This window comes from Arabidopsis thaliana, assembly GCF_000001735.4.
Source record: "Arabidopsis thaliana chromosome 1 sequence".
NCBI lineage: Eukaryota > Viridiplantae > Streptophyta > Magnoliopsida > Brassicales > Brassicaceae > Arabidopsis > Arabidopsis thaliana.
The window spans coordinates 7,687,256-7,709,334 of record NC_003070.9 but is presented as its reverse complement, the minus strand read 5'-3'; the positions used below and the strand labels follow the sequence as shown (position 1 = coordinate 7,709,334).

At 31.6% G+C, this 22,079-nt stretch overlaps 3 protein-coding genes across 4 annotated transcripts; 2 read left to right on the top strand and 1 right to left on the bottom strand.

The window, feature by feature from the left end:
- Window positions 1–3,080: 3,080 nt before the first annotated feature.
- AT1G21920 (Histone H3 K4-specific methyltransferase SET7/9 family protein) lies at window positions 3,081–5,162 on the top strand. 2 transcript variants are annotated; one of them, NM_102040.3, is made up of 3 exons: window positions 3,081–4,334; window positions 4,417–4,645; window positions 4,723–5,162. In NM_102040.3, exons 1-3 carry the CDS (start codon window positions 3,469–3,471, stop codon window positions 4,879–4,881), a joined length of 1,254 nt encoding a protein of 417 aa, NP_173610.1. In that variant the 5' UTR covers window positions 3,081–3,468; the 3' UTR covers window positions 4,882–5,162. The 2 variants fall into 2 exon arrangements, with proteins under 2 accessions (NP_173610.1, NP_001323190.1); NM_001332532.1 differs by having other exon boundaries at window positions 3,137–4,334; window positions 4,417–5,131.
- A 6,341-nt stretch (window positions 5,163–11,503) lies between these two features.
- DREB26 (Integrase-type DNA-binding superfamily protein) lies at window positions 11,504–12,908 on the bottom strand. Its single transcript, NM_102039.3, has one exon. It carries the CDS (start codon window positions 12,678–12,680, stop codon window positions 11,988–11,990), a length of 693 nt encoding a protein of 230 aa, NP_173609.1. The 5' UTR covers window positions 12,681–12,908; the 3' UTR covers window positions 11,504–11,987.
- Window positions 12,909–16,875: 3,967 nt separating this feature from the next.
- On the top strand, window positions 16,876–18,533 carry p24delta5 (emp24/gp25L/p24 family/GOLD family protein). Its single transcript, NM_102038.5, has 4 exons — window positions 16,876–17,223; window positions 17,564–17,776; window positions 17,858–17,934; window positions 18,026–18,533. The coding sequence occupies exons 1-4, from the start codon at window positions 17,008–17,010 to the stop codon at window positions 18,168–18,170; spliced, it is 651 nt and encodes a 216-aa protein (NP_173608.1). The 5' UTR covers window positions 16,876–17,007; the 3' UTR covers window positions 18,171–18,533.
- The last annotated feature ends 3,546 nt before the right edge of the window (window positions 18,534–22,079 follow it).

Here is a 22,079-nt window from a genome sequence, read left to right as displayed (position 1 = left end):
TAATATAATAAATGTATATTAGAGTGATATATGGGATTTGAGTAATCATATGTGATATGATCATACTCTTTCCTTAATATGATCATACTCTTTTCTTAATAAGCTTAAAATAAAGGTATATGCTGACATTGTGTTCTCCTCATTTGCGATCAAAACTAGATACTAAACCATGGAATAAAGTCTTTTAGCACTTAGTTATTACTTTTCATGTGAGGTACTATTTTACATATAAGCGACAAATATTTTTAGAGATATTGCATACTTTTGTTAAAAACAGATTTTGTATAGAACAAGTAACAACATATAATATGGTTACTAGGTAAAAAAAAAAGTGATATTTAGTTATGTACGTTTGTATAAGCTACAGATTGAATATTATAACAATTAACCATTGCTGATTCATAGATAATACTTGTTGGAAGACCAAAACAATATAACAGAGATAAGTTGTCCAATATTATTTGATTGATTTACCTCAAAACAAAGAAACAAGAAACAAATTAACCTCCTCATTGTTATAACTTCTAAAAATCAATTAATTAATTTATTATTTAAATTACGTCGATCAGAAAATGATACTCAGTAACAAACAAAAAACAAACAAATATTATTTCGATAAGAAAAAAATACCAAAACCGAAAAAATACAAAGCTTGATCAAGCTTGGCTCTTGAATGTTGAAATTAAAAAATTTGGGAGACTAAGAAACAACCTTAATCTAAGTGACTGGGCTTTGATTGAATTGGGCCGAATTAGTCTACTAAATTCAGTCTCAAAAGCGTTGTTCTGCTTTTCTTGTTGGTCCTATGTTCGCGTGGAGGATTCAGGATATAATAACTACTGTATGTTATTTATACGTGAGTGTAATGGAAGAAGTACACTACATAACATAATGAGTGTGCTTCATGTACTCTTCCATGATTAAACCTCTAATAATTTTACTGTACATGCTGCGTAAGATGTGATCAAATGACAACTTACATAATAATAGAAAAAAAGTCCACGAATAAAATACGTTATCAATCATATATATCCACGTAATGTACTCAACCCGAATAAGATTTTTGTTTTAAATATCATACGAATCATTTCATTCACTTATAAATTTCTTAAAGTTAGCAACATTTATCTAAATTGTATCTTCAACATTAATCCACATCGCTTATACATATACTACAATTAACCACACTTGTTTTTATCTATTTCACTTACCTATAATCGTCGAAAAGTGTTGAGTCTCATAGGTTCTTTCTACTTCAAATTATCAGTTAGTTTGATTTTTACCTTTTCTATCAATGTTATGTACTATAGACTATATAGTAAAAAGAAAAATCATTTGTTGTATATTTAATAGATTACAATTTGACAAGTTAATTAAAGAAATGACTTTTCGGATGTGTGATAATTTCGAAGGTAACGACTAAAATGCCCACGCATGACTCTGTTACCATTAGCCAGCCTTATCAAAAGCCGAAAGTTAAATGGATGTGAATGAAACAGACTTTGACTTTAGATCTCATTGAAAGAGATGTTTGCTTAGATGATAATACCCTTTTAATCCATTTTATAATCCAACGTTGTTAGCAATAAAGTAGTCTCTAATTAAAAATTATCAAGTGGAAATTATATCACAGAAACTATACCATTTTTGTATGATTTGACTAGTAAGACAAAAGGCTGTTATATCAAAACCATACAACGATTTATATGTAACAGTGTAAAGTAGTTTTTGGTTAAGTGATGTTGTTTGAAATATGACTAATCTCGGAGGCTAATAACATCGGCTGCACCAAACGTGGATGTTTGGTTAAATGGGTTGTTCACGATTTGATTTAGATCCAACCTCTCTCTTTTTATTTAGTTTCTTGGCCATAAATATTTTGTTTGAAAAATGAAAACAAATTCCATGTATAGTAATTAATCGGTTTCAACAATATTGCTGGCAGATCACCCACCAGATTTCTTACCAAAAAAGAAAATGAATTTAACGTTGTTGTTGAATGTTGATACACACAAGTTATTACTATATCCATGAATAGTAGAAAGCTGGCATACGAATGATGTTTACGTATGTCATACTATGAATACTTTAAATTTTAGATCAATGACTTTATATAATTTTATTTTAACCGGAAGATTCATGTATAACTTAATTTTTCAAATTTTTTTACTCCAAATTAAGGCTAATCTTTCTAAAGTACTTGGCTAACAAAACATCTTAAGGTTAGTATTACTTTTTAATGATTTATTTAATTAATTTTTATCACAACGTAAATTGGTCAATCACTATTAAAAATAATGGAATTTTCGAAAAACGACAAGGAAGCAATTAGTGGTATTTTTGCCATTTCCCAATATTTTTAGTAAGATTTTTTGTTAGCCAAGTATTTTTAGCAAGATTAGCCTTAATTTGGAGTAAAATAGAATTGAAAAATTAAGTTATACATAAATCTTCCGGTTAAGTTATACTAATCTTAAGATGTTTAGGTTAATGATATTTTGAAAGAGATTAAACAAAAATGGTATTTGATAAATTTTCTCAAAAAAAAAAACAATTCTCTCATGGAAACTAAATTAAATTTAAATTAAACAAAATAAGAAAAATTAAGTTTGGAAAATATAATTTATTTCTAAGTTATTCTAATCAAAATCTGAAATGTGATGCTGGCATAGGGTGGCATAATCTTTGTTTATAAATAATGTTTAATTTAGATAAACCTCATCCGATTTGAATAAGAAAAAAATCTTATGTGAAAAAAACAAATTTGTAAATTTCTTTTGATGTCCAAATCAGTTTAATATTGAGAGACAAAAATAAATAGAAACTCTGCCAAAATGCAGAGATTTTATTGTTTTCTGTAAATCAATTTAGTAATAAGAAAAAAAAAAAAAAGACTTATGTCATTGTCCCACAAAAAAGGCTAAAAACGTAAATGAATATTTATCTGTGACTGTGTAATGTAGTGGCACGTGCCAGCTTTACAAACAGTAAAGCTAAAAAACCGTTCATGTTTGGATCCGTCGACCAATATATTCCCGTCATCACCGGTGACCCCTCTCTTCCTCTCCATCCAACGGCTCTCCTTCTTCTCTTCACTTAATCAACCGTCAGATTTTAATCCAACGGTCTTTATTAAATCTAATTTTATCTCTTTCTCTCTTTAAATTAAACCCAAACCCGGTCTAATTTCTCTTCTCCTATTTCTCTCTTCTCTCTCTCTTTAAGTGAGCTTCGCCGTTAAACTTTCTCCGGTACCGGGAAATTAACGAAGAAAGCGAAAAGTCACTGTTACACTAATATCACAAATCTCTCTCTGTCTCTCTCTCTCTCTTTGTCGAAGTCGTGCGTGATGCTAGTTACGGTGGTGAAGCAGCGGTTAGTGTACTCTCGCCGGAGAAATTGGTTATGACCGGAATCTCACCTCCGTGATCGAAGAAACTGTTTTCGTTTTTTTATCGTTACGAAGAAATGGAAAAACAGGCGAAGCTAACGAGGACACAGTCGTCGTTACTCCGGTCATCGTCGAATCTCCGTTCGTCATATCAAAGCTTATCTTCAATCGTCGAAGGCGAGCAAGATCTAGAAGCCGGAGAGAAAGAAGAGAAACAGAGAAGAAAACCACCTAAACCATTCGGTTCACCAAATCCTAAAACCGGTTTAACCAGAATCAATCCCGGTTTAGCTTTCACAATGGTATCTCTCTCTTTCCTAAGTCTCTCATCGTTCTTCTTCTTCGTCGTCTTCTCACAAACCGATGAGATTCTCACATCGGAGAATCTTTTACTAGCTTTAATCTTCGTCGCTGTAGCTCTCTTCTTCGCTTCCAAGAACATCTCTCTACTAAACCAAACCGTAATCGCAATCAAAAACTTAGGGTTCCAAAACAGAGACTCGAAATCAAAACCGGTACAATGGTACATCGGAGACGATTCAAAACCGGAGAAGAAGGTAATCAAGAGATTCGTTAAAGAAGGAGTTCAATTCTACAGTAATGGAGATTTCTACGAAGGTGAATTTAACAAAGGGAAGTGTAACGGAAGTGGTGTGTATTACTATTTCGTGAGAGGACGTTATGAAGGAGATTGGCTAGATGGGAGATATGATGGTCATGGGATTGAGAGTTGGGCTAGAGGAAGTAGATATAAAGGTCAATATAGGCAAGGTCTTAGACATGGTTTTGGTGTTTATAGATTCTACACTGGTGATTGTTATGCTGGTGAGTGGTTTAATGGTCAAAGCCATGGTTTTGGTGTTCAATCTTGTTCTGATGGTAGCTCTTACCTTGGTGAGTCTAGATTTGGTGTTAAGCATGGTCTTGGTTCTTACCATTTCAGGTATGTATCTGTCTTGAATCATGATTTTAAAAGTTGTTTTCTATTATATAGTCTGATTTTGCGTGTGTTGTGTTTGTGTCAGAAATGGAGATAAGTATGCAGGAGAGTACTTTGGAGACAAGATTCATGGGTTTGGTGTGTATCGATTTGCTAATGGACACTGTTATGAAGGAGCATGGCATGAAGGTCGTAAGCAAGGGTTTGGTGCTTACTCGTTTAGAAATGGTGATGCTAAATCTGGTGAATGGGATTCAGGGGTTCTTGTGACTTCACTTCCTCTTACGAGTGAGCCAGTTTCAAGAGCTGTTCAGGTAATATTTGTTTAAACTCGAGTTGTTGGAATTGGAATTGCCAAAAAGTGGAAAACTTCAACTTGAAAATATTGCAGGCGGCTCGAGAAACAGCGAATAAGGCAGTGAATCGGAGACGAGTAGATGAGCAGGTGAGCCGAGCTGTGGCTGCAGCTAATAAGGCTGCTACGGCTGCAAGAGTGGCTGCTGTGAGAGCCGTTCAGAATCAAATGGATGGTAAATTTTGTCAAAGTTGAAAAAAGGAAAATGTAAAAAATCTTTTTTTTTACCGGTTTCTCTGTAACCCTGAATCGAAAGTTTGTTTCAGAGGTTTGTAACAGAGAGTTAATTTTCGATCTTTTTACTAATGTAACAAAACTGTAAATAGTTGAAGAAGAAGCTTTGTTTTTGTTGTAAAATCAACGGCTTGAAATGGAGCTTATTTTGGTTTTGATCGAATCTTTGGGAACAAGTGATTTTGATTGATATTATGATTCTTGATCTGGATCACTGACAATATCGATTCCCTTTAGTTATTAAACAATAAAATGGCAAATTGTTTATTCGTAATACTATAGTAGTTTTGGTTGCCCAAGAAAAACAAAAAATTTGGGAGAAGCATGAAGAAGATTCTTTGTTCGGCGCTATAACCATTGTGATTTCCCAAAATTATTGTTTTAAACAAACATCCAATGTCGTGATCCAGAAAATATCAATTGCATTAATGCAACTTATTTATGGTCTCTGCTAATTGTTTTTAGATACAATAATTCTATTTTTTATTCTGGATTTTAAAGAACTATTTAGCGAAATTCTTGTTATTTTGTCTAGATGTTCCAATTCTTTTGCAACATCAATAATCTTATCAGAGTTAGCAGTTTATTTATTTACATGAAACTGTATTCAGTTTGGAAATATAAACTTTTTGCTATGTTTTGTTTGAATATATCAGAAGCTGACATAATTTTGTGGATGTTTTATGACTTTTCAAACAATATGTAATCTATATAGTTTAAGAACAAAAGAAATGTAATCTATATAGTTTTAGTAATTTTAGGTATCAAAACACTCGAGTTTCCGAATGGGCGTCGATCTCTATGTTTCGTTTTGAATTGGTTCACTAGAAAAGGCAAATTTGAAATCATTTTCTATTTGTTACTTCAAATTTTGAATTCTAGGTGACAGCAATGTGTTACTCAGTTTTCTTAATATGGAATATGGATAAGATTTTTAAAACTCAATCAATCATATTTATTTAACTACAAAAATAAAATTGTTTGGTTACGACAGGAACACATCCGATGCATACATGTTTCGTCGCATAAAAGAAATGTTTGAAGAAGCCCATGTGTCTCTATCGATCACCATCTATGGAGGATATCATTTGGGATTTAGATCAAATTTTATATATTTCCTTATCCTTTCGTTTTCTTATATTTTTATAAACTATACGCCACTTATCACATGGTTTCTTGCTGGATTGGTCTCCCTTCCCATCAATATAATCCAAAACAAAGCTTAAAATTAGAGCAAAATTTCTAATATATTTCCCAAAAATAATCACGGAATTCATATATTGTAAACTAAAATAAAGTGTTTTGATAATATTTTCAATACGATGCTGTTTTTAAGCTTATTCCAAAACGTTTAAAATAGAAAATACAACACTAGTACATATAGTGCAACGTAGCATCCGAGTGGGTTGAGTTGAGAAGATATATTCGGTACGAAAAAAGTAATTACCTTCAAATAAACCACTAGACGTAACCTGTAGCAAAAATAATTCAACAAAGGTTATTATCTTTCAGTTGACTTAACTTTTTCATGTTTAATATTCAATATTTACAATTTCAATAACATTTATAAGAATTCATATGTTTATGCTATATTTAAACATATATTATTATTTGTTTCTAAAAATTTACTCATAAAATTTTACTGAAATTATGGATAAAATTTTATTGAAATTATGTAGTATTTTCAAAATATTTTATCTTACAATTTCTGTATCCTTGTAAGTATATTATTTCTTACAGCCCGCATGTAATTTTTTCTGACAGCACTTTGACTAAAGTGTTGACTTTCAAACTTGGAAGTCTAACCACTCCACAAATTAATTATCCTGCAGAAGAGAATTACTGGTTTACAGATTTCCCATAAAATATAAAGTACTGTGCCCTCAATTATCTCAATGCATCTATTATACTTATTCTTTCGATAAATATTGAACTTTAACTATATCATATATAATTGTTTTTTTTTATAAGATTGAACTTCTAACTATACGACTAAAGCTTTTGAGACAAAACTGAAACTAGGACTAAGATTTTCTTACTAAAAATGAAAACAAGAAAATTTAGTTTACTTCTAACAAATATAAATGCACGGAATATAATTTAATTCCTCGAATGGTCAATAATTGATCTATAGAATTAGACCCTAATGTTTCTTTAATCAAAACATTGACCTATACCATTAATTATTTGCTAGTATTAATTAGGATATAGATAATGTAACACCTTAGTATTAAAAAAAAAAAAATTGTGGACGAGGGAAGTCAGAAGAGGAATGCTTGTTTCGGCATGCATGTCTCTGCCTCTTTGATTGCGAAATATATTTAAATGTACATAGTTGCATAATAAACTCGAATAATCATTGTTACGTCTTCTTCGTTTTAAAATATATTTGAAATTAATTGTTGTGTATATATATATATTTAGTTTAAGACTTATTTTTACAAAACTAAATTAAACGAATGCGGGGATTGCTGAAATTGTTGGTCCAATGGGGGTGCCATTTGCTGACAAAATTTAATAATACCTTGGTCAATGTACGTCTTCCAAGTTGCTCTTATGTTTTTAGGATTAGTCATCAAAATATATTCGAGTAGATTAACTGGTAGAGTACAAGAAGATACATTACTATACGTAAATGTGATTTTTTCCCCTTTTTTTGGGTAAAAATAAATATGAGTTGAGCTTGGTGAATATATTAACGTTGGAGAAAGAAAAAAAGTTGGAGACTCTTGGGAACATATATGCTAATATTTGTGAGGAGAAATGAGATAGAAAGTAAAAAATAATCGACTTTGCATGTTAAGACAAATTAATAGAAATGATCTATTTTTTTGGGGCAACAAACTTATAATCTTGATCATCTCCAGTGTATTTTTCTATTTTTGACTCAAAAATAGTGTAACTCAAAAATATCCTTTCTAATGTATTTCTTTATTTCTTACTTTTAAAATAGAGTTAGTGTAAAAAACAAACAGAATTGCTATATATTTAGAATAATCCTATCATTTATTATATTTTGGAGTAACATATAGAATAAGGTTGGAGAAAATATTATTCTATAAGAGAATTTAGAGTAAAAAAAAAGAATAGGATTGGAGATGATCTTAGGCTACATCACTAAAAAATCATGCGGGAGTGATTAACAAAAATATAATTAATCCTCCATGTTAATGTTATTAATATTATGTTGACACAAATTAATACTAGTATACAATAATACCTGATATTTTCCTAAGTGCTTGAACTTTCCACTATTTGAATTCAAAAGAATGAACGGACAATTAAACGTCTCCAATGCAAATATGCAATCATAACGCTTACAAATAATATTGAAATTTATCTCTTTCGTTCTTTTATTTTTATATTGGAGCATTGATCTCATAACTTTAAGCAGGTTACTACAAACATGCAAGCAGACAACATAATTACAACTTGCATTACTAAAATGAAATAAATTGAAGTTGCCTTTTCAATTTGATGTCCTTAAATTTGGAGTTTGTCAATTGGCTATGGGCCATTGCCAATTGCCCAATTGGTTGGCTAATCTTCCCATGGCATTTTCAAAGTAGAATGTTAATAATACAATCGTTAGCTTACAATTTAATCAACCATCTTTCTCCACATATATTGTGGGTTCCAATATAGTCTTCAACAACTATACTAACAAACTGTAAGTGTTTACCTTTATGATTAAAAGTGTAATTGTTTTAAAATGACTTTTTCAACATAATTTGTACCTAATTAAGTTTTTATTACTACATCCACATTTAGAATGCTAACTAGGAGAAATTATTGCAAACAATACATATTTCCTTAACTAGGATAATTAAACTTTCTTTTTTCAGCCAAACGTTTACAGTTTTATTTAACATTATGATTTAACATCCGATCACACATGTTAAAGAGATTGTAGAGATACCTTTATTTTAAATCTTATAAAGAAAACTTTCTTGAGGTACATAATTGTATATATGGCCATATGGGATTGGGAAAAAGACTAAAAGACAAAGCACATATGACCTTAACTCTTAACTCAATTATACATGTATAGAAAAAGTTTACTAGCAAACAATTCTTTGCTACAAAAGTCTCTCTTCTCTTCTCCGATACAAGAAACAGAAGAAAGTGTTTGGCCTGTAAAGCTTGGCGTCACATGTTTGGTAGGCTACTGATATTTGAAAGCGACCAAAACTTATGTTATCTGGGCCTATGATAAAATTAAAATGCTAGTAGTAATTGGATTCTTTTATCCAACATGACAAGTAAATGATAACTCTGTCACCGCCGCCAATATTTTTCAATTTTCAGAGTCAAGATAAGTACAAGTAGAAAATATATGTCGTGCAAGGACACGATCGGATACAACTTTTTGGCAGTGGTGCAAAAAAGTAACTAAACCTAATCTTGTGGACTATATTGACTTCTATTTAATCTTATATTATTATCTAAAGCATGCCCATAATTATTCATTTTTATTGTAAACTTTTTTTTTTTTCATTTGGCTTGTAAATGAGTAAATCTATATCAAAAATATATAGATTCTTCCACACATTTTGTCAAGGGAGATTATTAGGGCTTTTTTTTTTGGCGAGCAAACAAGACTCTTCCACAAAATTTTTGGGGATCAATAGGTTGTCAGTTTGGAATCTACCACTTAGAAGAAGGAAGAAAATCCATTACAAGTTTTCCTATTTACTAAAACCTTTTTTCTTAACTTGACATCATCGTCTACTAAAATTCTTTTAATCCAATGAACTTATTAAAAATTGCATATTTCACTGTAGCCATCAATCACCATTGCTTCTTATATTCAGAAATTGAACTTAAAGAGTTCAATCCACTTTATAAAGCCTTAAATGAACCGAATTATGCCGAGCCTCTTTTTGAAGCCCAATGCATTTCACTATTTGCAACGAAAGAAATTCTAGAAAAAGAACTTACAGCAGACAGCAACTTTTAATGATTTTTTCTGTTCTTTTTTTATTTAGCAATGGATGGGCCAGAATCGATAATGAGCTAGACAAAAAATAAACGATAATGGCCCCAAAACCAAAGCCCATGGACGCCGAATCCTAAATCACTAAAGAAATAGAAACGACTAAAATAAGAGCGTTGAGCAGGAGACATGTCATGTGACTTCAAGGTTTTATCCCAAATATTGAAGTTTAGATGTTCCCTTTGACAAAAGAAATGCTATAACACTCTACACAATCAGATTTAATGTTGATGTGATATGATATGAATCATATGAATGTCTTATCAAATCACTTTATCTTCTTAAGTATGGGGTCCCATCTTATGTTTAGTTGGGACCTCAAAATTGTGAACAAACCATTTAACTATGTCCTGTTTTCTATTATACAGACGATAACGTCTCCAAGATTTTTGTCACACTAAGACCAATATATCATACTTTACTCACATGATCACTGATCACATCATTTTTTCTTTTTATATATGCGGTGTTAGTATGATGTAGATTCATAGGATATGATCACAATACTTAACTATTAGACCAAGTTCATCTAAGCCAGCCAACAAATAGCATTGAACCGTATACGTTCACACACTAGGAAACAATTATGTTTGACCGAGTGAGCAAGCTTATTAGTTTTCACTTCTAGAGTGGAGGATGGCTCTGGTCGTAAGAGGACAGTTACAAACTCACAAGTCACAATATTGTACTTTTTAATCAGAGTAAAACGTTTTGTGTGCACTCTAATCATCACTCAGTTAAAAGGTGGAACAAAAGTATATGGTTTTGATGGCCTTAGACAATCAACTACGTCAACCACATCTCTCATCTACACTACAATTTTTTTTTTGTGGTCTACTCTTTTTCCACATGGCATCTGTTTGTAAAAGGTTGTGAACATAATTTGACTAATATCACAATTTGCGGTCACTCTCTTACATGTTAAATCATATATTCGTTAAACAATCTTGTATACATTGATCTATTGATAGAACCAAAGCTACAAAATAAAGCAAGCTAGAGATCTCCTACCTTTTGGTGATGGTTTCAAGTAAGTTTCATGGTTTGAATGAGTTAGAGTACTCTGAATATGAATAGAAAAATCAGTTTACAGTACTCATTAGTGAATCCTACATAACTCTAACTCTATTGCAGTTATTTATATCCCTTGACTGCAGTTCTGTCTCCATGGGATTCTTTCCCAAAAAAGGAAAATAAATTAAATCAAAACAAATGGTTTTTTAAGTTCCAAGTTTCAAAGATATGAACTTTGTCCCCAAGCAATGTGTGCATTATTTGCTATACCAAACTTTTCCACGGCACATGAAACAGTAAGATTCCTCTGAGTATAGTACTATACTTTAATTTTTGTGCAAAAGTATAGTACATAATAGTATTTAATCAAACAAATTATGAATTATGAAGAGACCTCGGGAAAAAGTAGTTCAGATTTAATTATACATTAATTTACATATATATTCATCTTAAGAACTTTACCAATGTCAATGTCAATGATGTGTTCTAACTTCTAACCAATGATGGTTGTCAATTAGTGAAAAAAAAATGATTGTCAATTATATACATCATCGGCTTTACTACTTACCAAAATAAGAATAAAAAACAAAGATAATGTGTTGGATTGCAAAATCATCACATATTGGTAGCAACTTGGCACATATATACAAGTAAACGAGTTGGAGAAAATGATACAAAATCATATATAGCGCCAGATTTATTTCACAAAACTATTGTGCGAAATATATCATTACAATACAGAAATATTTTCACACATTGTTAAAAAAAATTGATGAAAAGAAACCTCACATGAAAAAGTCAAAGAAGTGACAAAAAAAAGAGTCGCTTGTTCATGTGAACTTCCTAGATCCCTATTAAATCCGAATTGTACCGAGTTTGCTACATATAAAAACTTACAATTATATTATATAATCGTATCCGTCGTCAATTCTCTCCAAGCAACAAACAACTTGGAAATGAATAATTACGACGAGGGTAAATATATGTTACATATATAAAAAAGAATTTAAAAAATGATTTAGAAAACTAATTAAAGTATGTATTATGGACCGTCGGATTAATTGAAACTCCAAAGCGGAATGTCAGCATCTTCGTAGAAGTATTCATCGAGCATCGTCGTCGAGTTTAGTTGAGGAGAGTAATTGAATGGAGCTCCATTATCAAACAAGAACATCCCATTATGATCATCATACCATGAAGATGTTGAATCCATCAAAGACACATGATTGTCCACAAAAGATCCCATCAAAGATTGCATCCCATCATCATGGTGATGATCATGATCGGACGGTGACGAGACGGCTGATGAAGTAGGGGCAAAATGGTTAAATGAGTTGGCAGCTTGAGCAGCTACTCTTTGGATGGATTTGGGGGACAAAAGGGTATTTTCATCTAAGAGATTATCAAGAAGATGATGAGAAGAAGAAGAAGTAGGGAAGTTGAGATTGGCTTGAGGGCCTTTGAGACATAAGAGTGCAACATCGTAAGCTCTAGCAGCTGCTTCAGCTGTTGAGTAAGAACCTAACCAAATCCTTGTCTTTTGATTTGGTGCCCTAATCTCAGAGACCCATGATCCCCAACTTCTCATCCTCACTCCTTTGTACTTCTTAATCTTACTCTTCTTGTTCTTGTTCTTACACGAAGACGAAGACGAGGAAGAAGATGAAGAAGAAGAAGAAGATGGTGATGATGACAAAGGCATTTCCTTTTTTGTGCTGCTGGTTTGGATCTTGCGTTCTTGTTTCACCATGGTAATGTTGTTGTGTACGTACAGGCTTTGTAGAGTGATTGGACAATGTGGTAGTGATCAAGTGGAGATATTGTTCTTGAGTTTTTGTTGTTGTTGTGGATGGATAGAGATTTTTTGATGAGGATTAGTGTGAGCTGAGAAGATTATATATAGAGATGGATTGATTTGGGAGGGGTATGGGAGAGGAAGAGATGAAATATTATTTATTGATATAAATCTAAAATAGGGTCAAATGAAATATAGTATGGTTTCTTGTGTATGAATGTGACATTGTGGTGCATGACAGGTGTTTTTCTTCTAATTTTTCCTTTATCCTAGCAATTGGCATTAATACATTTTTGTTCCATTCAAATTAAAAAAAGAAAAAAAAAGAAACTAGTGAACATAAATCTTTGGAGCTTAGTTATTTATTCGAATATGGATGCATGTTAAGGCTTTGCCCAATTGTTCGAAGTTCGAACAATGAACCTGAACATGGCCTCATCTTAACCTTTTGCTATTTTTGCATTTTCTTATAAAAAATAAATCATGTATAACTAATATTCTTGGTATTTAGAGGAAAAATACATAAACGTATAATGATTTTGATTGGCTTTTTTTATTGAGGAACCACAAAACAACAATTAATTATGCGATCACGTAAATTTTTATCAATTGCATGTTCTTGTTACAAAGAAAAATGTATATTTTTTTATTCTACAATTTAAATGACAAAAAACATTAATTTCACAAGGGTCCATTTTACAATTAGATTTATTCTCTCCAAGTTTATTAACGTGTTAGATTCTTTCTAGAATTTGTCCAAAATATAAACCGAGTGAACTAAACTATCAAACTAAAATAAATTACCGATTGGAGTCAATTTTGCTAGGAATTAATTAACCAGGAGAGTATATATATTATACACACGGACGCCAGTTGATGAGCAAATCGAGGAGTGATGCTAAAATATCCTATAGTATTTTTTTAGGTTGTGAGATATCAATTTTCTTTTATATATTGACTATATACGTACCTATCATCACTATCAGGAGATTACGAATTACAGCTGCGTTTTAACGCGTTAACTCGTAATACGAACTTTCCAAGAAAGTGGCCCCATTTATGGTTTAATTATTGGTTGTCTATGTTTATTCTTTACCGATTAAACTAGTGTGTATATTTGTAGTTATACACCAAATATATATATACTGTATCATGTTTATATATTTTTATGAAAAAGTGACTGTAAAACCTGCAAACATACGTGCACGAAAATGTTATTACTTGTAATATTTTTTATTACTAGAATATTGATCCATCTAATCTTTTTATTAGATTTGTTACGTGTATCATCAAAGTCTAAAGAAAAATCTGGTTTTAAACCTAGCTATATGACAACTTGCTATTGAATTTAACATTTTAACATCGTGGCTCATCGCTTTGTGAATTGTGAGTAACTTACGCGTTAACAAAATGGAGATGTCGTACAAAACAGTAATTAGTATAAATACGTTTGATAGTATTATAATCATTTGGTAATCTTTAATTATACACCATAACGTAACATGTTACATAATACATACAAATGCTATTCAAGAAGAACGATATCGCCTTTTAGCATCTTGTTTTCTTACATCATTAAACAACATGAATTTTGTTAGTAATATGGAATACTTACGAAGAAAATGTCAATAGGAAATAGTAAATGAAAATAGCGAAGAGTGAAGTCAGAAGAGTGTGGGAGAAGGTGATGATGCTAAATTGATGAGTGACTTCAAATTACAGCTGTTCTCACTCTGTCTCTTTTGCTACCCAAATCCAAACCGCGTTTTCTCTCGTCAGACTCACTCGTGTATTTATCTTCCTAAATTTTGTAATCTTTAAAAAAAATTAAAAAAAAATTCATACTATATCGAAAATATGATCCAAATTTATAATTACATCGTTTTCTCCACATACAACTTGTGTTATTAAAATTATATATATACATATATACACAATTTGTCTTTGAGTCATTCTATTTTAGAATATAGAAAATCAAATAAAGCTCAATTTAACTCGTTTTGTCGAGTTAGGATTTCGAATTCTAATAAATTTTGTCTTACGTAACTTTAATATATACCAACATAATTTATACGAACATATGCTAAAGATTGATATAAAGTATAAACAATTGAAAAAGGGGGAAAATATAAAAATAAATAAATAAAGCATATAAAACTTTAGGACACGCAACGAGCACATGATCGTATGTAAGAAAAGATGGGAGATGACATGTTCTTTGTGGACAGCCTTGACTTTCTCACAAAGCTTAAGATTAATCATGGGATATGGTACTTTAATTTGTTGTCTTCGTCTTTAGATTTCACACTTTGGTCTTAAGCAAAACTCTCCAAGATGTCAGTTCGATAAAGAGAGCGAGAAAGAATATGGGCGGATTTTGTCAGCTTTCCAGCCAAAACATGCGTTTGCATGACGAGAAGAAGCATCTCGATCGTGGCTTCTTTCAATTTTAACTTTTGAGTTTTAACACGTAGCTTATTTCATATTTGACACTTACTCGAATGTAATCTCCTCTTTTGAATTTTGAAAATGATACACTAAACTAGAAATGCATCAATTTTATAGGCTTTTATGACTAATTGATGTCGAGTGGATTGACCATGTTCATTATATTTTACGATAGGTTTTAGGATTGTCAAGATGTTTCACTTACACATGAATAGACATATTCAGACATGCAAGCCTAAAGTAAAGGCTAAGGCAAGTAAACAAACATTGCAGTACAAACATATTTGCTTTAACAAACAAACAAACAAACAAAAATTAAAACAAAATGGATCTTTCTTGATAAATGGAAAATCCAATAAACTGTATGTATTAATTGGTGGTACCGTACTCTCTCCGTACCAGTTCCCAACAAATGACTCAACAATATCACCACGATACAATCTCAACCTCAATAGTTTCAACATTTATTATTGGTGTACTATTTATCGTAACAAATTTGGAGGATTACAATACTACAGCGCATGGCAAGGAAATTTCGAGGAAGATGAAATAGTATACGTTGAATGTTTTTTGTTTTTCATATTTTTTTTCATTAAAGATGTACGTTGAAGGTTCAACCATGTATAATGGATCCAGTGAACTAGGTTCAACCACCAAATCCTTTTCTTTTGTATATCTCACAGATCTATGATTTAGTCGGTTTTGAAAATGTTAAAAATGATGTGGGGACATAAAATATGATAGACCCCATACATATTTGTTTTGGTTTATAAATTCATATATAATTTATTTTCCGTTTACATAATTCACAATATTTTTATGAATTAGATTTATATATGACTATGAGACGAAAAATGACTAAGCTATAAACCCCGATCACATATTTGTTCACTCTAGCAGAAATATATATATACATCTTCTCTTTGCATGTTCTCGAAGTATTTAACAAAATTCTCTGTAAATAGTTAGTTATACAAACAGGAGGGAGCAGAAGAAACAAGTAAAGATCTATCAAAAGGAAAACAAAAAAGAAAAGAAGTAAAGGTAACAATTCCTTATGGGAAGATGACAAATAACAAGCCCAAAGATTATATATCATCAGCCATATAAATACTCGTTGGCCCATTTGAAAGTCATTTTGTAATGGGGGCCCATTTATTTCAATACGAAATATTTTAATTCCTTCTTTTGTTTTATGTTTGCATTTACAAAAATCAGCAAATATTAATTCATCTATTAATATGCCACAAAAATGTTATATAAAGTTGTAGACTAACTTAGTATAACACAAAAATGTGTTTTATGAAATGATTTATCTAATAGCAGGGTATTGTTATACACAATTTGTGATTTAAATGATAACAAAACAAAATAAACCCAATAATTTGTTTTCAATTCAATAAGCCTCTTGGTTCAATAATTTCTCATTCAATGTTTATACTTGTAAGTTGTAATCTTTGGCTCAAATTCTTCACTCTACAAACTATAGACGATGGTAAAATTAAATGCAAAATCCACTTTGAGAGGAAAATAACAAAAATGGTAAACGGAACCCTCTAAATCATTAAGCAGGTAAAGGTCAACATAATGACGCGCCACCTCCTTAAAAGACACGCCACGTAGACAATTCCTCAGAATCTGATTGGCTCATCTTACGTTGAAACAAGTCACCGAAACCCATCAAAATGCTCTTAAAACCTCCCACACTCTCACACGCGCGCGTGGAGTCTCTCTTGTCTTCGTTTGTGTTTGGTTTTTTTGGACTTTGACCTTCCTTGGCTTGGACTTGAGACCAAAAAAAAAAAAAGGAGAAGAAGACCATCGTTGTTCTCCGATGGCTATTAACAGAATTGCTCATGGTTCTCTGTTTCTGACGGTAGTCTTGTTCTTTCTGACGGTTAATTACGGCGAAGCTATATGGTTGACGATTCCGACGACGGGTGGAACGAAGTGTGTCTCCGAGGAGATACAGAGCAACGTCGTCGTTTTGGCTGATTACTATGTCGTCGATGAGCATAATCCTGAAAATACACCTGCTGTTTCTTCTAAGGTAAGGTTCCTATTGTGCTTGGAATTGAATCGCTTCAAAATTGAATCTTTTGTAGGAGATTGATTGGTTCAATTTTGCGCGTCTTTACTTCGATTTTTAGGGTTTTAATGGTTTTGTTATGTGGTTTAATCATCAAACTGTGAATTCTCTGTCGGTGACTTGTTACGGATCATATTCATTGATATGTATAAAGTTTTGAAATTTTTTAAAGATGCAGATTTGTTGTTGCATGTTAATGTGGCTTTATATTTGCAGATTTGGTTTGGATGTTCTTAAAGCTAATCATTGTCATAAGATTTTTGTATGGTGTCTTGAATTTTCTGTGATTTGGTTTGGATAGGTAACATCTCCGTATGGGAACAATCTTCATCACCAAGAAAATGTAACACATGGTCAGTTTGCATTCACAACTCAAGAAGCTGGGAACTACTTGGCTTGTTTCTGGATTGATTCCAGTCATCACTTAGCCAATCCTATAACCCTTGGGGTTGATTGGAAGATGGGTATTGCAGCTAAAGACTGGGACTCTGTTGCTAAAAAGGAAAAGATCGAGGCAAGTCTTCTTTTCACTTCTATGTAAACATCTTTCCCTCTCTGATGTGAAAACTCAACTCTTGTGAATGTGTATCTGCAGGGTGTTGAGCTTCAGTTGAGGAGACTTGAAGGGTTGGTGCTGTCGATTCGTGAGAACTTAAACTATATAAAAGACAGGTGTGTTTCTTTCGCCTTGCTGCGATTAAGTGGTATCTATTGAACTTCGGGAAACAAGAACATAGTGATAAAACGAAAACTTTGGATGCAGGGAAGCGGAGATGCGAGAAGTGAGTGAAACAACCAACTCAAGAGTGGCTTGGTTCAGTATAATGTCACTCGGGGTTTGCGTTGTGGTTGTGGGTTCACAGATACTGTATCTGAAGAGGTATTTCCACAAGAAGAAACTTATCTAGAAACTTGGCCTGAAGGATACTCTTACTATATATTAGTAACATCACACATCCCTACCTTGAAAAGAGGGATAAGCTCAAGATTGTAGAGTTGAATTGGTTAAAAAATCGAAGAACGCGTTTTCATTTATATTTTCTGTGAAACTTTACTACTGTCGATAGTTAGAGATCATTGAGTTTGTGCACAGTCACTTTTGTGTTTTGATTGATCTCTTTTGGAGTTAAAAAAAAAAATACAGGTAATGTGACAATGTACCAAAAGTTCTTTCTTTCACAGGCATTTTGGGGTAATTTTGTTATCAGAAATATGAATGTTAGTTAACATGTTTATTTATGATTAATGGTGCTAATAAATCAAGATTAAAGTAAACTAAAATTGCGTGGCGTAATTCTTGCAAAGAAGACAAATCTGATTTATCATGTAGACAAGCTTATTGTATGTTATGTCCTTTTCTATCATGTGTGGGAACAGTTAGACATCAGATCCAACATATTATAATATGTGTGTGTATTCATAATGGAAGAAGAACCAAATACATTTGGTTAGGTCATCTAAGCATTCTCCACTAGTTTATTGACAACATTTTGTCCAAAACATTTATAAGTGAATTTTAAATTGCCTAGTTACGGTAAAATATTTATATTTTTGATGTTTTTCTCTCTTTCTGAATCGTAATTCTACTGTTGTTTTGCTGATATCGTCATCGTGCTTACCTATACAATGGATCTCACTTTAATAGCACAAATATGTAAAGTTAATGCGAGGAGAAATAATAAAAGTTGGAATATGAATATTAGTTTTTAAAAATGAAGAGGTGTAATCCATTAGCCCAAGTTATGGAAGATGGAAGTCCAAGCATGAATCCAACTAAAGTCCTTTCACTTTTGCTTAATCTCTTACTTCTCTCGTACGTCATCGTACGAACCTCACACTTACCATTACCATTACCATTAATCACTTTCTCACTTGTTCCCACGGTACATTGTGTCTCTTTTGAGATTCATATATCAATAAAACCCCTCTCTCCAATAACCTCATGAAGTCGACCAAGCCCGCACCATCTATCATGCCAAAAAGAGGTCTGCGAACCACTTTCCACCTCCATCATATGAAATTCTGTCACTTGTGAACACAGCCCCGCAATCATATGGAGACGATGGCCTTCGGATATAGTTAGAATCACAAGCTTAATTCTGTTTCATAATCTCTATTTCTTTTTCTAAAAACTTTTGAAAGAATAATGCATTCATCGGAAGAAGATTTTTTTTTTGTAAATATAATTTTACATTCACTCTTTTTTTTTTTTGTAATCTCTTTTTACATTGATTTTTCCTTCTACGCCTATGCATTATTAATTTTTGGCAAAGTAAAATTTATCATCAAGCGAACGAATCAACAAAATACATGCTACTTTTTAAAAAAATAACGAAAAAATTATCAGAAATGAAAAAAAATAAAAACCATAGCATTCAAGATTGAAACGAGACACATCTAAAACAAAAAAAGTCTGACATATTCATGTGGCGTGAGGTTAGGCTTGATGGTGAGAAATGTTCTGAAGTGTTTGATCAACTACGTACGTACATGGCAAGCTCCCCAAGTCTAACAACAGAGGATAGATGCAATGCATCATCAAAATTTATTTATAAAGATAAATATTCTAGCTTAGAATGTTTAATATAACTTTAAACCCCGTAGAAATGTAAGTTACTCGTTCTCTGATTATGTTAAACTGTTAATACTATCTTATAAGATTCCACTCCCAATGGAAAAGAACAAAAATCCAATTGGCTGGTAATGCGTTTCATACCACGTCATCGTTGTTTGTGACGCAAACTCACAAAGCGTGTGAATTAAGTATCTAAAGATTCGCAGAAATTAATGAATTACTAAAGTAATTAGTCTCTATACCTCCTTTCCAATTTTCATAGCAAGAAAAATCCTTGCATAATTTGTTATTTTCTTATTCTTTACTTGCATATATTTCAAAGCGTATATTTTTAGTTCTCATACTTGCATAATTTATTTTTGTTGATGATGCTCTTATCTTTTTTGATGACTCGGAAGCTTCTATGTCTGGTTAGTTAACATGTTTCAGGCTTGGAGTTTAACTTAGAGAAATCATCTTTGGACAGGGTTATATTCTTGCAAAATATTATTTGGAAAAGAATATAACCATTTCAAATATATGCAAGTAAATAATAAGAACAGAACAAATTATGCAAGGATTTTACTTAATTCTGCAAGAAAAAATTATGAAAAGAATATGGAAATTTTGCAAGTACGTATCCTTTTCAATTCTCATTAATTATTTTTTCATTCCTAAAGGATATATATTAGTAGAAGTTTTGTTGTACAAGAAAATTTTTGAAGGGTTTAAATCTAGGCCGGAAGCTATGAGAATTGTTAAGTTCTATGAGGTTCAACGTCATGTGCTTTACATACTACTCAAGTTTCTTCCATATTTTCAATGTGTGATATTTCTCCACAAAAATTGAAAAAGGTACATCATTATATAAACTCCTGAAATGGTAAAACGCACATGCATGCAAAATCAAACTATAGAATAAATGTGAAATGCTAGTCGATGCCCGTATATATATATATTTAGGTGTAATCATAAGTCGCATCCAACGATAGGTAAGATATGTTCGAATAAAATTTCGTCGATTGAGAGGGAACATAATAAGAAGCAGCATCCAGTAACGTGGAAGATTGATGCCATGCTTAATTAGGCTAAACAAGAGAACATATAATGTAGTACCTTTATACGTTGTGTTTCTTTCTTCATTTTTTCTTCTTCTATATATATATATATATATATATATACTAATTTGTCATATATATGTATATGTGAACTAATCTCAAACTTAACCAAGCACTCATACGCATTTTGGTTGATAAGTGAGCAGAATTGATAACTGACTTAAAGATTTTAGATAATTACTGATGACTTGTTGGATAAAATTGCTCAAAAATTATCAGATTGACGGTTATAAGTTGAGTTTTTTTTTTCTATCTCCCATGTAGGAAAAAACTGATGTCTGAATTATATAGATTACTAACGTTTTTTTTTTTGTTTGCATAAGTATATGTTTGTTTATAATATTTCTAGGAACATAGAAGAAACCAATCTTAAAAACGATCTACAAATCTTTAATTTAATATGAATATAAAAACGGAACAACAAAAGTAGGCAGCCTTACTGATGACGAAACGAAGCACTAGTAGCCGCGTCGCATTAGAAGGACCTAACCACGCTTGTCGTTTCATGGGACGAATCACAACAAAAATGTATTACAAAAATCACATTTAATTTGCTTTTTGTTTCATAAATTTAGGGTTTTTTTCTTTCTTTTTCTTATGATAATTGTTTAAAGTAGTCTTGACTACCGTACAAAACGTGGTTCAGTTTACTCCTACCAGTTAATATGAATTATGCAAACATCATTTTTTTTTGGTTTAATGTTAAAATTTCGCAAACATCATTTTGTCATGAGATAGTCTAATTAGGAATGTTTACTACTTGATATAAGTTTGTGTGCCTTACTTCGTCGCTTGAAATCAATACAATATAGTTTCGTTGTACATAGTAACTAGTAATTAACATTAAAATCAGACAAAGAATTATTGGAAAACAATGAGAATTTTTGACGGTGGTTTGTTATAATGTATTATTAAATAACATGATAATGGAAATTACTTTGTTTTAGTTAAAGGAAAATTAATTTGTTGTTTAATAAACTAGTGGTAGGTAGGAATAGTTAAAATGTAAGTATCAAAGTTTTTTGAATTTAAGATTAAGATTCTCGAAATTCAGTTATTAGCATACAAATGACATAAATTATGAAAAAATAAATTAAAATAATGTCATACAGATCCAGATGAAAATGTATAATGTATATACATTT

Coding starts and splice junctions, on each gene's coding strand:
- p24delta5 (NM_102038.5), top strand. CDS start 17,008: ATGGCTATTAACAGAATTGCTCATGGTTCTCTGTTTCTGACGGTAGTC. Junction 17,224..17,563: donor CACCTGCTGTTTCTTCTAAG/GTAAGGTTCCTA, acceptor TGGTTTGGATAG/GTAACATCTCCGTATGGGAA. Junction 17,777..17,857: donor CTAAAAAGGAAAAGATCGAG/GCAAGTCTTCTT, acceptor GTGTATCTGCAG/GGTGTTGAGCTTCAGTTGAG.
- AT1G21920 (NM_102040.3), top strand. CDS start 3,469: ATGGAAAAACAGGCGAAGCTAACGAGGACACAGTCGTCGTTACTCCGG. Junction 4,335..4,416: donor CTTGGTTCTTACCATTTCAG/GTATGTATCTGT, acceptor TGTTTGTGTCAG/AAATGGAGATAAGTATGCAG. Junction 4,646..4,722: donor CAGTTTCAAGAGCTGTTCAG/GTAATATTTGTT, acceptor AAAATATTGCAG/GCGGCTCGAGAAACAGCGAA.
- DREB26 (NM_102039.3), bottom strand. CDS start 12,680: ATGGTGAAACAAGAACGCAAGATCCAAACCAGCAGCACAAAAAAGGAA.